Raw genomic sequence first — 18,032 nt, forward strand, 5'->3', positions numbered from 1 at the left:
GGATCAAACCAGCGACCTTCTGATTACCAGTTATGTGCTTTAGCCCACTACACCAATGAGATCTAATGACAGAATGATGACGGAATTGTCCATTTTAGGTGAACTATTCCTTTAACACATACTGTAAAGAAAGAGATTGACCTGTTATTTTCCTCGCTGTATAATATTCCACATTGGGAAGATGGTTTTCAACAGAAAAGTCGCCTGTGGATCTTTCAATTATTTTTGAATTTTCTGTGCACAAAGTGATGGAGCACTACAGGGCTGTTAATACAGTTACCCTTGTAAAAGAGTCCCAAGAGGGGCTTTCTGTGGCTGTTAGAGTGAAAAATACTTCTCAGAATGCTACTGAAATACAACACTGAATCAAATGAAGTCTTTGTTGTCACAGAACACTGTCATGATAAGTTGCTTTGACATTAACCTGGTGTAAAATGTCTTAAGGGCACAAAAGCACAATGGTGAGTTTTGAACCCGCAACCTATTGATTACCAGCCCAGATCTTTGTGTTTTAAAGGGACAGCTTACCCAAAAATGAAAGTTCTGCCATCATTTACTCACCCTCATGTCATTCCAGACCTGTATGACTTTTCGTTAGAACACAATTTCCTGGCCACTTTTTTCCATATATTAAAGGTGAATCTAGACTGGGTCTAAAATGACAAAAAGTACCATAAAAGTAATCGACATGACACGCTCTATATTCTAAGTCTTCTGTGGTCGTACAATAGCTTTATGTGAAAAACGATTGAGAAATTTAAGTTGTTATTCACTGATAATCTGACCATTGATTCATTGAGTTGAACCAGAGAACCGTATCGGTCCGATTCAAGAACAAATCATTCAGATTTATTCAATGAAAAACTCAAAAGAACGATTAGTTCAAGAATCAGACATTGCTACTTCTCTCATAAATATGCCAAAGAGAGCTAGGAATTTTCAGTGAATAATGGGGGGGGGGGGGTCACTGTCTTTATGCTGCAGCGTTTTGTGGTGCGTTCTGCATAACTCGGCGGCTCATTTAAGCTCATCGCGGCACATTCGGCAAGTTTCGCGGCCGACCCACTGGCCCGCTCGGTTCTCCCGATGGCCAAGTCTGCCTGTGATCGGCCCCAAAGTGCATCAGACCACCGGCAAAATGCCCGGTATGCCAGATTACCAGTCCAGCCCTGTGGGTGAGCAAATGGTGAAAGAATTTGCACTTTAGGTGAACTATCACTTTAAATATATATATATATATATATATATATAGCAGATGCCTAGTGGTAAACAAATAAAAAAAAGTATAGCACTTTGTTTATATAGGTATGTAGAGACCTGAACAAAATACAGTCCCAGTGACTGAACTGCAAAAAATAACATTTAATATCAGTTGTGTATGATAAATGTATTGCGCTAACTGAACAGCCACGTGTGTCGCTTAAATGCCAAGTAGCGATTTCTGGAATCTTGAAAATTGAAATTTTGATCTTTTTGTTTTTAATGTTATTAAATAAAGGCACATTTCTAGTTTTAACATTATTTGTACCTCAAATAGACATGGGGGGAACAAACAAACAATCTAGCTTTTTATCATGTGACCCACATTTGGTTTTCGACCATTAAAATTTAGGTACATTTCTCATTTCAAATTTCGCAATTTACGGATGTAGCAATTTTGAGAGCCACATAATTCTGGGATTTAACCAAGTAGGTCTTTAAAAATGCAGACACAAAACGGAAAGTTTGTTTTGAACTACAATTCAAAAGGATATTGTGGCAGGGCAGAGGGCGGGGCAAGGTCGTGATCCCGCGCACCCGGCAACTAATCAGGCTAATTAGCCCTCGAGAGGGATAAGGGCCGACCGGAGATGGTGGAGCGACAGAGATTTTTACGGGCAGCTGTCCGACACCTGTGTGTGTGTGTGTGTGTGTTTGTCTTTTTGGTTTTTATATTAAACTATTATTTATATTGTCAAGCCGGTTCTCGCCGCCTCCTTTCCATTAATCCCTTTACACTGGTGCCGAAACCCAGGAAGGAGGAGGGATGGGCCATAGTGGAGTTCTTGCTGCTACCATCCACCTCAAAGGAGCAGCTGCGGCCATCTGCCGCCTGGAAGCGGAGGAACGGCCGCCGACTGCGAGGGGAGGAGGGGCCTGGAGCGGTTACCACTGCCAGGGGCGAGGGAGACCCCTACTGCCCAACAAAAACATGGAGGCCGTTCCGTGCACCAGGGGACGGAGGACTGCCTCCGATCCACCCGGGGAGGCACGGCTGTTGTCCGTTAGAGGGTGGAAGAGTGGCCGAGGACCAAGCTACAGCATGTCGGAGACCGGCGAGTAAGTGTTTTTTTTCTCTCTCTCTTGCACTGCCACTCCGTGTTTTCCCCTCTCATTATTATGTTTTGTTAATTTGGCACGATCACCGTTACAGTGATTGTGTCCCCTCCCTCATCCAGGTACACGGGGATGACCTGCCGGCAGACAGGGCGGAAGACATGTCCTTCCCCCGGTGTACGTCATGCCAGGGAGCACAAGGGAGGAATGTGACAGGGCGGAGGGTGGACCAGGTCGTGATTCCGCACACCCGGCCCCTAATCAGGCTAATCAAGCCTCAGAGAGGGATAAAGGCCGACTGGAGACTGCAGTGGGACAGAGAGAGCGATTTACGGGCAGCTGTCCGACACCTGCGTGTCTGTGTTTGTCTATTTGGTTGAGTTTTATATGAAACTATTATTTATATTGTCAAGTCGGTTCTCACCTCCTCCTTTCTCTTATACAGATATCTTTTACAGATATTAAGACATATTTTAATATTTCTTTCTTTCCTTTCCTTACATTTATATAGTGATTTTCTAGGCACTCAAAGCACTTTACATAGTATAGGGGGAATCTCCTCAACCGCCACCAGTGTGCAGCATCCACCTGGATGATGCAACAGCAGCCATAGTGCGCCAGAATGCCCACCACACACCAGCTATTGGTGGAGAGGAGAGAGTAGAGTGATGTAGCCAATTCAGGGATGGAGATTAATACGAGGCCATGATAGATAGGGGCCAATGGGGGGAATTTGGCCAGGACACCAGGGTTACACCCCTACTCTTTACGTGAAGTGGGATTTTTAATGACCACAGAGAGTCATTTCAGGAGTTATAGGCTCTCAAACTTTGGAAAAGCACAAAATGTGTTTTTCCACATTTTTGGACACACGGCACTGGCATAAAATGCAAAAGGGTTGCTGAAGTCAACAGATTTTAGTAATACACTTAACTATCTCTGAGTAAAAGTAACATCATGATGCTGCCACGTTTCTAAAGTTATTTTTAACCTGTAGATTTGCTTCAAAATAGGCGAGAATTCTCATTTTGAGCCTCCTCTACAAAATAATGGATTTTCTCAATATATTATATTGATCCATGACATTTCACATTTTGACTTTCATTATAATTTATGTTTATCTTTTGACTGAAAAAAAGTATCAACCAAATGAATCAATTCAGTGGGAAAATTTCTAAAATATGGTTAAGTTGCAAAAACAACCTTTAGTTTCAGCCGTGCATGTGTTTGTCCACTCTGGTCATGACACGGGTGCTGACAAACCCATAGCCTCTCTGCTGGCCTAGTTCTCTCTCTGGCACCTAAACCGTTTCCCTCTCGAGACACCAGGATGTAGGTCAAGAGACTCTCATGTAAGTTCTACAGAGAGGACAATTAATCAAAGTTTGGAGTTAGAGACTGGTTTGGACTCTATACGGGAGCCCTCCGTGACACTCCATCAATGGATCAGGAAAAGTAGATTTTTGCCTTTTTCTAGACAATTTGCGAAGCCACGTGGAAACGATTTTAATTCTTGCAGGGCCATTTCTGGATCTCTCAAGAACCCTGGGCTTAAATGCTTCGCTTAAGGCCAGAACCGTGGAAGTCACGGCTTGATGATTTGGTAGGGTCTGAAATCCAACTTTGGCTTGAGAAACTGGCTGCGGGTCACCTCACCGTAGCTCACTGTGGGCAGCCAGACACATCCCACCAGTTCTTCTTCGCACAATAGATAAATATGATGAGCTTATTAAAAACTACCGTCAAATACACACACAGGAACTCAAAAGGTGTTAAATGAGTTTTCCGGCAAAATAAAAGCTTGATTCAGTCGGATGCGTGAAATTCAAGACATTACGACAGAAATATATTCCTACTGCATAGAGAAAATATTCAATGTAGTAGTAGTAATAATAATAATAATAATAATAATAATAACAACAATAATAATAATAATAATATCAATATTTTTTTTTATTCCATCCATCCATCCATCTTCAACCGCTTATCCAAAGTCGGGTCGTGGGGGCAGCTGCTCCAGCAGTGGGCCCCAAACTTCCCTATCCTGAGCCACATTAACCAGCTCTGACTGGGGGACCCCGAGGCGTTCCCAGGCCAGTGTGGTGATGTAATCTCTCCATCTAATCCTGGGTCTTCCCCGAGGCCTCCTCCCAGCTGGACTTGCCTGAAACACCTCCATACGGAGGCGGCCAGGGGGCATCCTTACCAGATGCCCAAACCACCTCAACTGACTCCTTTCGACGCAAAGGAGCAGCGGCTCTACTCCGAGCTCCTCACGGATGACTGGGCTCCTCACCCTATCTCTAAGGGAGAAGCCCGCCACCCTTCTGAGGAAGCCCATTTCATCCGCTTGTACTCATGACCTAGTTCTTTCGGTCATGTTCCAGCCTTCATGACCACAGGTGAGGGTAGGAACAAAAATTGACCGGTAGATCGAGAGCTTTGCCTTCCGGCTCAGCTCTCTTTTCGTGACAACGGTGCGATACAGCAAGTGAAATACCGCCCCCAATGCCCCGATTCTCCTCCCGCTCCATTGTCCCCTCACTCGTGAACAAGACCCCGAGGTACTTCAACTCCTTCACTTGGGGCAATACCTCCTACCCTACCTGGAGTACGCACTCCATCGGTTTTTATTAAATATTATAATTTAAAATGTTTATATTTAAGCATTATTTCAGCTGTAATGTCTAATCACAGATTTTCTTTTCAATAAAGTTTTCATACCATGATGCTCTTTTATTTGACCAAAAATAACTGCAATGTTCAGATGAGAATGGTTAAAATTGCATCCGATTCCATTTTTGCACCATTTTTATTAGCGACCTATAAACAGTACGTTTATGGCACAACGCAACCGAGCTGCTCCAAAAGCATCCGTCTGACGCAGCTGTGCATTGACGAGCCCTTATTAAACAAATTGGACTGATTGACGAATTAAAATGCAAAATGAATTGCTGTGAACTGTAGGCCAATAATTAGCTTATGTTCAATAATATGGACATAAGCAATATAGATCATATTCTAAAGCCTCTTTTTTAATGATTCACTTGTATACCAAAATAATGTAATGCATTTTAATTATCTGTATTATATATTTTTATAATATATACTGCACAGTTTATTATTTATAATTATTTAATCATTTAAAATGGAATTATTGTTATTTGAGAAGCTTTCTCAGCTTGTATTTATGTATGTGATTAAGTGCGATTAATTGCAATTATTTCATCGGAATACCATATAAGTAATTAGATACAAAAATAATAGACTGACAGCCCTAATTTTTATCAATTTGTTTGATTAGATACCCTTTTGATGATTAAACTTAAATAAAACATAAAACACAGAATCCAGAAAAATGTTAATGGAAAACAAAGAATTTGGGAGAAAACAAATAAAACCCTAGATATTTAAAATCATGTGGCTAACCCTATTTTTTTTTTTGTAAACAATCAGTGACCTTATAAAAAAAAGAAAAGCTAGATTTGTTAGATCTGCATGATTTTAAACAGCTTTAAGGTCAATTATCTGCTTCAAACAATGATTACCTTCTAGTGTTTATAGTGTTGTAATTGTGAAATATTGCTTCTAATTTAAATTCACTACAGAGATGGACGAGTGTGCCACTGAATTGCTTCAATCAAGATAATAATTAGAACAATGAAGGTCAACTGCTGTCTTGAGATCAGAGCCGATAATGTTCCACCGCTCGAGGGCTACGACACACAGACCGCCAGCAACGGATATTATCTTTCTACCCCGCCATCAGGACAGGCGAAAATAGTCGATATAGCTTTCGCCAGAAGATTAAAAGTCTGTACATCTTGCAATCTGAAAAGGATTTGAAAGGGAAGTGTCTGAACAATTGGGCCACACAACTTTAACAATATCTGACTTCATCTAGATTTTCAGATATCAAAGGTATGCCAATCTTACACTGAACAGCAAAGTTAAAGTGAATGTTAAGAGCAGCAACATAGTAGCAATTCTGACAGTCTGGAAGGTAGTCTTGCATAGCCCGACCTTTGCCTAAATGGCAAAACGTCTGGAAAAACATTAATTTCTTTTTTATTAATTTATGCCAAAACAGGAATGCCATTAAGAGATGGTAGGACGATCCTCAGTGCCGACACACAGCAAGAAAACAATTATAATTCTTTGCCACCTCTGCTTTAACATTTTAATAAATCTTAACAGTGAAGGTCAAATCTACAATTCAGCAAGTGGCTCAACATTAAATAATATTCCATTCGCAACAAATCATGCAACAATAACAAACAAATGAAACCTGATTAATAAAACACCCCTCCTTGATTGTCTTATCAGTATTATGATAAACGCATCATAATCAGCATTCATGACATTATCATTTTCTCTAAAAATATTTCAATCATCAAACTCGTTATGAAGTAACACTTAGGTGAGGTAAGTTTCCAAATGCAAAATGGAGCTCATTAAAATTCATACCTGTCATGAATCAAAACTGGCGAGGCTGGGCTCGGTGACAAAGATGTGATGGAAAGGAGCCTTTATTTATAGGGTAGGTCAACGTATCAGGACAGTATTAATTGAGTATTTCAAGAATAATGAGCAATCATTTGAGAGTTGAGCATGTATTATGGCCTGTGTGTGCATGCAAGAGTGAGATGTTTTAAAAGCTGCTATGGCGATTTATAGATAAAGAGATAAAGAAGACATCCGCTCACATCCAGTTTTACATTAAGCTTGACTAATTGCTTAGCTGTGACTAGATTATTATCCTGTGGCATCACACGTTACAAGTAAATCATCACGGCTCCAGGGAACAATCTAAATATATTTATATTTCAGTACTGGTGGCAATGGCTAAATGCTGTGCATCTGATTCATGATGCTGCTTGCTGAGGCAGTATTTCATTGCTCATCGGGTTAGTGATATGAACTGCAACGTTAGTGCTACGATCATGAACGAGACCTAAAATCATGCAGCTTGTTGAGGAACGTTGTGCTATTACTTTAAGGATTGGTCAGACTTTTCAGCTGGTGGATGATAAATGGGTGATTAAAAAAAATCCTATAGATGTTGTGAAGGAGGAATTCTTGCCATATCTAGAGACAAGAATAGAGCACAACTGTCCTGACCAACTTTTTCAGCCATCTTGGTTACGGAAGTATTTTTCCCATTCATTTTTCCCATAGTGATTTAGAAAATCCTTCATCCAGGGGCGATTCTATGATTTCAATAGTAGGGGGGCTCAGCCCCCAATTTAATGTATTACACTATGTATTGCATAGATCGTTTTTTCCACTTGTTCATGAATTGAAAGGGGGAATGGGGTGTATGCCTTCAGAGGGTCAAGCCAATGATACACTCCTTCACAGCCCGCACTCCAATGCTATTGGCTCATGCTATAGTCAGTCTTTAGTGGAAAAAGCCGCCAAAGCGGTCACATGCTTAAAACTAGTGAAGTGCTACCGCTGTTTAAAAGATTTGCATGCTGATAGCTGAGTAACAGATTTTTAGAGGGGCTGAGATTAATTTCAGGGGGGGCTAAAGCCCTCCTAAATAGGGTCTTGCAATGCCTATGGTTCTAAGCTATGCACCAAACCAACCAGCTCCGATGTGATACAACATTACCAACTTTGGTTTTTTGATGCAAAAAATAAACAAACAAATCGATTCTATAAAGCATTGTTAATTATGCAATTTATAATTGTTTATTATAAGTATAGAAACAGTATTTTTCAGATATATAGAAATATATAAGTAGATTGAAAGTGCAGCGAGAGTGACACCGAGTAATGGAAGCGGATGCAGCTACAGAGCTCTTTTGGTGCACTTTGTTGGCTGCAATTCTCTGATTGGTGGATCTTTCTCTTCATGATCATGGTTAGAGTAGTTCTTCACCAGAAATGATGCTACATGAGCAAAATAATAATAAAAAAATAAGATGCAATAACGTGGATTGATGGCTTCAACAGAAGCAACAGATTACTGTGGCGTCACATCACATGCAACCATGCATGCAAGAAGTTCCTCTTAAGAAACTAAAAACAGGAAGTGCTGGAGCAGAGTCTGTGTGTGTTTGTAACATCATCTATTCGAGAGCTCTTGGTAGTTCTGTCTTTAAAGGTTTATAAGTTACCATTAAAAATCTACAGTTAATGGAGAAAAGTAATGGTAGTTGTACTTCCACAACCAGACTGTTGATCTCTATAACAACCACATAGCAATGTGCTAACAACCAATCAGACAAATTGTGACAGGGCTGAGGGCCCGAGCCGGGTCGTGATGCTACACACCCAGCGCCTAACCAGGCTAATCAAGCCTCCGAGAGGGATAAAGGCCAAATGGAGACTGCAGTGGGACAGAGAGAGAGAGATTTACGGGAAGCTGTCCTACACCTTTGTGTGTTTGTCATTTTGTTTAAGTTGCTTATTAAACTATTATTTATATTGTCAAGCCCGTTCTCGCCTCCTCCTTTCCATTAATCCCTTTACACTGGTGCCAAAACTCGGGAAGGAGGAGGGATGCGCCATAGTAGAGTCCTCGCCACTACCATCCACCCCAACGGAGCAGCCGCCTGACCGCAAAGGGAGAAGAGGCTCCTAACCGACCACCTGGAGCGGGAGAAATGCTGCCAGAGGCGGGGGAGACCCCTTCTGTTCCCGAGAATGCAGTGGAACGGAAGACTGCTTCCGATCCATCCAGGGAGGTGCGGCTGTCATCCATTGGAGGTTGGATGAGTTGCTGAGGACCAAGCTATGGCGTATCGGAGAACCGGTGAGTTAAGTGTTTTTTCTCTCTCTCTCTCTCTCTCTCTCTCTCTCCCTCTCTCTCTCCCACGCCGCTCTGTGTTGGCCTTTCCCTCTCTTTTTTAAAATGTTTTTGTTAATTTGGCACGATCACCGTTACGGCGTGTAACTGCCAAGTCTTGTGTTGATCTGCTTGGTGGTGGTGGCGTAGTGGCTAAAGCACAAGGCTGGTAATCAGAAGGTCACAGGTTCTAACCCCATGGCCACCACCATTGTGTCCTTGAGCAAGGCACTTAACTCCAGGTTGCTCCGGGGGGATTGTCCCTGTAATAATTGCACTGTAAGTCGCTTTGGATAAAAGCATCTGCCAAATGCATAAATGTAAATGTTGTGTACTGCTGCTGCTGCTCTGTAGAGCCATGTACATTGAATGTATGCTAGCCAAGTATGCCTGATGCTGAATGGCTTAAACGGCTAGTGACCTGACCTAGTGTACCAGGAACTGGAAAGCCCTGAACTTATTTAACTAGTGACATAGCCTAGCAAAGTGTGGATTTATTCAAACTAATGACCTGAGATATCGATGTGTGCCAGGCCAGATTTGGTTTAGGTTTACCTTGATAAAGATGCGCTTCTATGTGTCATGGTCAAAAGCAGTCCTTAACGTGCAAGCTGTTAGAAGAAAAGCCCTGAGCAAATTGCATTTCAAAGAAAAACTATATGTGTGCAAAGAGAGACTAGACATTTGATTGGCTACCAGATTACATGTCAAAGGACCTATCAGCATACACCATTAGGATTAAGATTCAACTTCATTGTCATTGTGCAGAGTACAGGTACAGAGCCAATGAAATGCAGTTGTTTTCGCATATCCCAACTAAGCTGGGGTCAGAGTGCAGGGTCAGCCATGAAACAGCACCCCTGGAGCAGATAGGGTCAAGGGCCTTGCTCAAGAGCCCAACAGTGGTATCTTGGCAGTGCTGGGGCTTGAAACCCCAACCTTTCGGTCAGTAACCCAGAGCCTCAACCACTGAGCCACCACTGGCCTTATGTGAGCCGATTGGCATAACATATCACATGTCAGCGAGCTGATTGGCTAACAGATATCATGTTCAAAAGAACATATCAGCCCCATGTAGAGTTTCATGCCTGATCTTTAGTCATTTTTATAAACCAACCAATTGTTTTGCAGTAATCACCAGTACAGGCCTGGTTGACTAAATCATTGACAACATCACTGTATCTACCACTGAAAACTAAACATATTATGAGAACTCAAGTCCTATATCCAGCACACAATAAATAAAAAAAAAACATGACTTTAAGGTTATAACACTTATGTCAAAACTGCAATCTCAGTCATTAGTTCATTAATGTTCAAGTTCATTAATCTTGACATAAAGATCAGAAACTTCCGTGGTGGACATTTTCAACCGAAATGCATCATTAGGGCTCTTGAAATTAATCAAATCATGATTAAATGAATCAAAATAATTGTATTACTTTGGAGCTTGGACCTCTAATCGTGCATTCTAGAGATTTTTCCATTTCCATGTGTCGCTTATTCTTTATCCTGGATTTTTGACTCTGTTGTTTTTATGTAAATAAACGAATGTGCATTTCTAGTTTTAACATTATTTATACTTTAGACCTTTGTTATGCTGGACTACACAAACTAGCTTTTTTACCCCTGACCCACACTGACTCACATGACTGGCATATGGGCGATGCTCACGAAACTGAGCTTGAACAACAACGGTGAGGATTTCTATTACAAAATCAAAATGAAATTGCATTCTAAAAATTAAACATATATATATATATATATACACATGTGCTCTATCTTGAACATAAAGATTACAAAAGGATTTCATATTTCATTTGAGATTTTTAACGAATTTTCTGGTAAATCTCTCATCAACATGTCCAGCTTCAATATTGGGACTATTGGTAGTATAAACAAAATATACAATTTAAAATATTATTATTTAAAAATAATAATACATTCCAAACATCACTATCTGGATAATAGAATACAAATACCTGGTGTCCATCAAGCCGTTTCTCTGTATTGCAACACATTTGGGCTGCCTGAAGTATAAAGACTTTTTCTGCTATGATGTCTCAGTAAGAGCAGAAGTTGGACACCTGCAATAGATATTTGCCACCTCAATTTGTTTCACTAAAAATGTTATAGTTGAGTCTATATAACTGGTTTCAGACACATGGATTCCACATTTTCTGCCATTGGGGCAAGTTGTCACAAAAGCGGTTTATTTATTAGTTTTTTCCTGGGCAATAATGGTGAAAATGTTCAGAAGCTTTTTTTTTTTTTGGTAGCCAAAACTTTAAGGTATGTGGCAATGCAGAAGTTGAGTAGCTGACTAAAAAATAATCCCCTACCATGAGAAATATAAAAAAATAAAAATATGAAATAGTGTTTGTTTAAACCCAGTCCTGTTGTCTATGTCTTGCCGATTTTAAGTCAGACAATTTTAGACAATTTTTAGATTTTACAAACCTTTCAAATAAATGTAAAGTTATCATTTATACAATGTCTCCATAACTGTCTCAAAAAAAAAAAGATTGAACTTTAGTCACACAATTTAGTTTTTCAAAATTAAGAAAAAAACGAATTAAATATTTATGCATAAAAATTATGAAAATAAATGCAAATGAAATATCCATCAGTGATGTTGTCACTCATCAAAAAAATCAAAAAAGCAGAACACATTTGACTTTGACCTTCAAATTGACCACAAGGTCAAATGAATGTAAATGTTCTCTTGTCAGTCAGAATATAGGATTTTCACTGAAACATGTTATTTTTCAATTATATAATTAATTAGGGTCCAAATATGTCAGAAGAGTCATTATCTTCTGTTAGCAAAACATGCCAAGTTTTATTACAATAAAATAAATAATAAATACAAGTTATTAAATTGTTCTTCAGAATAGATGTGTTATGTGTATTTGTACCATCAGTAGTTCTTTAATAACCATTATATCACCACTGACTCGAGTGTGTCACGATTTTAAAGCCGGTCTAAGTGATAGTTTGATGTTGCAACGGAGTAAATCAAAATCAGATGGACAAAATGTTTTCACATTTATATTAACAGCCACTAACGTTCATAAATAATGATTTCGGTGCTTAAGATCTTATTAAATGTTTTTTTATTTTTAATTAAATTCTCATTACTGCAAGATGTTTATAATTTCAAACACATAAAATACCTTATAGATTTACACATAACTTTTTAACAGTTATTAAATGGCAATTCTGATCATTTATACTAAGAACATCCATTATACATGAACCTTTTTTAAAAGAGTTAATCTGAAAAACAAACAAGGTGTGAATCTGGTAATTGTGTTTATTTTTAGTTAAATAATGTAAGATATGATTATTTGTTTAAGGCCTCTAATACATGTTGACATGAAGTTCAAAACGATTTGAATTGTTTTTCAAACTATAGCTGTCACATGTTTTCCAAAGGACTCTTATTTTGAAGTTTTCTCCCGGACTACATCTCCCATAGTGCACTGCTCTCATCAGCCATCTGTTCCCCATCATCCTCACCTGTTCTCCATTTCCACATCAGCACTTTGTGTATAAATACCCTCCAGTTTGGTTCATTTGTTGGGCATCTTAATTTTATTGTTTACAAAGATGTCAGACTTCCATTTTCATATTCCAAAAGAAAATATTAACTTAAAAAAAAATCTGTTTGGCCTCAATTAAAGTGGTTTTCCATGAGAATGATATAATGCAACAGGGGTTCTGGAGTCATCTGATTTTAGCAATAGATCTACTCTTATCTCTGTGTAAATATAAAATCATTATACTGACACCTTTTATAAAGTTAATTTTTTTTACCTGTATTTTTGCACCATAATCATAGGTTCAAATTGTTACGTACAGCATATTCTGAAACGCATCACCTCTCCAAACACTGTTGCCATTTAGCACAAATGACTATTTAGTGAAGCATAAATTCAAAAACTGCATAAACCGGCATTATCTCTGCAAGAGATTTGCATTTCTTAATGGAGTAAAAATATTCTGTACTTGTGATTAATTGTACCTACCTCTAAAATTCCTCTCATCTGATTTCAATAGACTGATTTCAGTCACTGCCTCTCGTCGTGACCGTACTGGCTGTAGCTCAAGAACAAATTTATAAGGAAAAATCATATTGATTTCTGTTTTTACAGACGTCCAATCTATTTCTGAGGAAATACTGCAAGTGCTCCTCACTGACTCACTGTTCACAATATTCACAGATACCCCAAGAAACCCCTAAAAAACCCAAAATGATAAAGGTACGGCAGTATAACTGCCAATACTTCATTTACCAATTAAGAAGAACATTCGCACAACAAATGAGAATAAAGTGGAGCAGAATGAAAATAAAGAAATGCAATGCATTCTCTGCCCTAGCGATGAAAATCCTTTGAGAGGGCATCTCCGAACACCTCATGAATAGTGCGAATGAAGCTACTCCACACTGTCACACATCATTATCTCCACAGAAAGGAATACAGCAAATGGGAACAAAAGCACAAAAACTCATTTTGCCTTGAGATTACACTGTCATCTCAAATCCACCATGAGTTGTTCTATCAATTACGCAACGTCTCATGCAACGTTTTGCTCATTTTTGTTAATTACGAATACTGTAGTAATAACGAGGTCTTTTTTATATTGTTATTTTAACATTATTTTACCCTATATTGCAATACCTCATCATCTCCAAATGTCTCAGTCGCACTTGCTCTCACTTACATCTAATTTACATTCAGATCTATAATACACTGCCATGGACTCGTTATGTTTGCGCCACATATTACTGGACTAATGACGATGATATTTCATTATAAAGAACACAAGAAATGTATACGTTTAACAGTCAAAATATACTAATTTGCAAAACGATTGCCTGACTTCATATCTACAATGATAAAAATATAGACAAGAGAATCTTAACATAAAATAAAGTCAATTTCAACACTTGAATCCAAAAGCTTTACGTTATCCACATACTGTCAGCAATAATCAAGCTACAAAACTCTTCATATTTATGTAATATTTCGCCATATTTGAAATATACAGTATCTCTATAACATACGGTCTGTATCTGTCATTTTAAATGCACCATAAAAAAAATGTGTGTGTACATATATATATATATATATATGGCAAAATCACGCAGTTAAAAACATAAAACTGTTAATAATTTTCACCTAAATGAAATATATAATTCAATAATCATTATGCATCAAATAGGAATTTATCTATTTACAACTAGTGTTGGTTACTTTCAAAAATAGTAACAAATGACTAATTACTTATTTACATTTTTTTTTTTAATTACTGATTGCTTCATGGGGAATTACATTAAAAGTAATCACCACTACAAATTACTACTTAAAAATGTAATCAAATTGTTTTACTGATTTCTTCATGGGGGAAAGTAATCACATTAAAAGTAATCACCACTACAAATTACTACTTAAAATTGTAATCAAATGATTTTACTGATTTCTTCAAGGGGAAAGTAATCACATCACATTAAAAGTAATCACAAGTTCAAATTACTACTTATTTAAAATTGTAATCAAATTATTTTACTGATTTCTTTATGGAGAAAGTAATCACATTAAAAGAAATCACCAGTTCAAATGACTAATTACTTATTTAAAATTGTAATCAAATTACTGACTGCTTCATGGGAAAAGTAATAACAACATTAAAAGTAATCACCACTACAAATGACTACTTATTTAAAATTTTAATTAAATTACTGATTACTTCATGGGAAAAGTAATCACATCACCTTAAATTTAATAAACACTACATATTACTATTTATTTATTTATAATTGTAATCAAATTACTTTACTGATTTCTTCATGGGGAAAGTAATCACATTACAATTTTAAGTAGTAATTTGTAGTGTTGATTACTTGTAATGTGATTACTTTCCCCATGAAGAAATCAGTACAGTAATTTGATTACAATTTTAAATAAGTAGTAATTTGAAGTGATGATTACTTTTAATGTAATCAAATTACTTTACTGATTTCTTCATGGGGAAAGTAATCACATCACATTAAAAGTAATCATCACTACAAATTACTACTTATTTAAAATTGTAATCAAATTACTTTACTGATTTCTTCATGGGGAAAGTAATCACATTAAAAGTAATAAACACTACATATTACTATTTACTTATTTATAATTGTAATCAAATTACTTTACTGATTTATTCATGGGGAAAGTAATCACATCACATTAAAAGTAATCACCACTACAAATTACTGTTTAAAATTGTAATAAAACTACCTCACTGATTGCTTAATGGGAAAAGTAATCACATTATATTACTTTACTGATAAGTTACATTCTACAACAATTAAAAAAAAAAAAGGTTTTAGTTTTTCCGCTCAACAAATTCAAAAATATTCACGTAAGCACAACAGACGTACATATGAACATTACTCAGGTTTTAAATGTATTCTACATAAATATTATAATACGTGTACCCCAAGTAATGCACTTAAAAGTAATTGATTTGATTGAAAGTCAGCAACTGTAATCCGACTATAGGAATTTAAATTGTAATATATTACACTACTTATTTACTTTAAAATAATTTGATTTCAGTAACTAATTACTTTGTAATCAGATTACACCCAACACTGTTCATAACATTTCCAAACATTTTGAGTAATGTATCATTTTTGTCCTTTTAAGTCCTGTACAGTGCAACATACCAATTTTTACCCCATTCTATCTCTGATATCTACAATTTAAGATCTATACCTAGAATGCTCATTCCCTACCACCTTATTGCATATAATTGCAAAAAGTGCAGGACAAAACACAGTAAAACCGTTCATGCACATTTATTAACTGGCTGAAATGTATATGCATCAGTAGAAACAAACGAAGACATCATTTATAATCCTTAAATTTTTCCCCCTGTGCATGTTGAATGAGTGCAACACCAATTTAATGCGCTGTCCTATAGGAGCTCTCTAATACAAGATCTGCATCTGGAATTCTCATTCTTCACCACCTTATTGACTTCACCCATAACAAAGTTAGCCAAGCTTATGCAGTTCCTATAGTAGTGCAGACCCACCTGTCCTCTAGTATACACATGTGCATGTTCATTTGGCACACTTGGAGAATCTTCTCTTACCCATGTCGGTACTAGAAGGCTGACAGGTCTTTCTAACAGATCGGGTTGATGTTTGCCTGCTGCTTTCATCTCCCATGCAGCCTTTGGTTCGGTCCACTGAAGTCACACACACTTGGATCAGTCATTTATATCCAGTGATGCCCGTGTATCGCGGCGGAGAGCTCGGGCATCGTGCTCAGCCTGTGGGGAAGGTCGCGGCAGAACCATAAAACGCGCAAGTTACTCCGGGGTGCAGCATTCAAATAGACTTCAAGGAGATCAGCCGCTCTTTGGAATTCTGAATGAGTGGAAATTTTTGGAGGCTGGGGAACGGACGATGTTTAAAGAGACATCTTCAAAGGATGTACGGCTGATGTGATGTAGAGTGAGTAGTTTTGGGGATATTCCTCCTGCTTGTCCAGAGTTGAGAGAGCTCGATGTGTGTGATGTTGAAGGTTTGGAGCGCAAATGTTGAGCGCGTTGTCTTCTCCACCTGCTGCCTCCGAAATGAACCATTCAGCTCGGGCTGGAATTTAACCCGTCAATGACTGAACTTTAAAGCTACTGATGGGCGATATAAGGGTATAATTGCAATATTTATTCTGGCGATATAAAATTACTGTAGCTATATAATATAATTGCAATATTTTTTCTGGCGATATAAAATTACCGTAAATATATAATATAATTGCAATGTTTTTTCTGGCGATATAAAATTACTGTAAATATATAATATAATTGCAATATTTTTTCTGGCGATATAAAATTACCGTAGCTATATAATATAATTGCGCTAATTTTTTCTGCCGATATAAAATTACTGTAGCTATATAATATAATTGCAATATTTTTTCTGGCGATATAAAATTACCGTAACTATATAATATAATTGCAATGTTTTTTCTGGCGATATAAAATTACTGTAGCTATATAATATAATTGCAATATTTTTTCTGGCGATATAAAATTACAGTAACTATATAATATAATTGCAATATTTTTTCTGGCGATATAAAATTACTGTAACTATATAATATAATTACGATATTTTTTCTGGCGACATAAAATTACCGTAACTATATTTTATCTGCCGATATAAAATTACCGTAACTATCATATAATTACGATATTTTTTCTGGCGATATAAAATTACTGTAACTATATTTTTTCAGCCGATATAAAATTACCATAACTATATAATATAATTGCGTTTTATTTTTTCTAGCGATGTAAAATTACCATAACTATATCATATAAATGCGATAATTTTTTTCTGCCGCTATACAATTACCGTAACTATATAATATAAATGCAATATTTTTTCTGCCGATTATAAAATTACCGTAACTATATAATATAAATGCGATATTTTTTTCTGGCGATATAAAATTACAGTAACTATATAATATAAATGCGATATTTTTTCTGGCGATATAAAATTACCGTAACTATATATCGCGATGCTTTTTTTTAAGCTTAATGTCATTATGACTAGTTACACAATACTCCTTAAGTCATTGCTAATCTTAATACAAAATAAATACATGCACATACACGTATAATATAATATATATATTGTTTTATTTTTTTAAATGTAGCTAGATGTTTAAAAAGCAATGTGTGTAGGCATGTATGTATTTGAATTTACCTTAATGATCTGTTTAGCATTATTTAATGTTAGTTAAATTAATTAGTTAAGTCTAAACTACATTGAAATAGGTGAGTTTGATACTTATCCGTGAATCAGTTAAAATGCTTTCATTGAATGAATGATTCAGAAAGCCGAGCA

General features: G+C 37.0%; 1 protein-coding gene across 1 annotated transcript in view; it reads right to left on the reverse strand.

Moving 5' to 3' along the window:
* sntg2 (syntrophin, gamma 2) overlaps positions 1–16,637 on the reverse strand; it is an 87,108-nt gene extending 70,471 nt beyond the window's left edge. The window contains 1 exon segment of the mRNA XM_052146199.1: positions 16,265–16,637. Coding sequence (XP_052002159.1) covers positions 16,265–16,333 — 69 coding nt within the window. The 5' untranslated portion in view covers positions 16,334–16,637.
* Positions 16,638–18,032: the final 1,395 nt, after the last annotated feature.

The sequence above is a fragment of the Xyrauchen texanus genome, chromosome 16 (genome assembly GCF_025860055.1).
Source record: "Xyrauchen texanus isolate HMW12.3.18 chromosome 16, RBS_HiC_50CHRs, whole genome shotgun sequence".
Taxonomy (NCBI): domain Eukaryota; kingdom Metazoa; phylum Chordata; class Actinopteri; order Cypriniformes; family Catostomidae; genus Xyrauchen; species Xyrauchen texanus.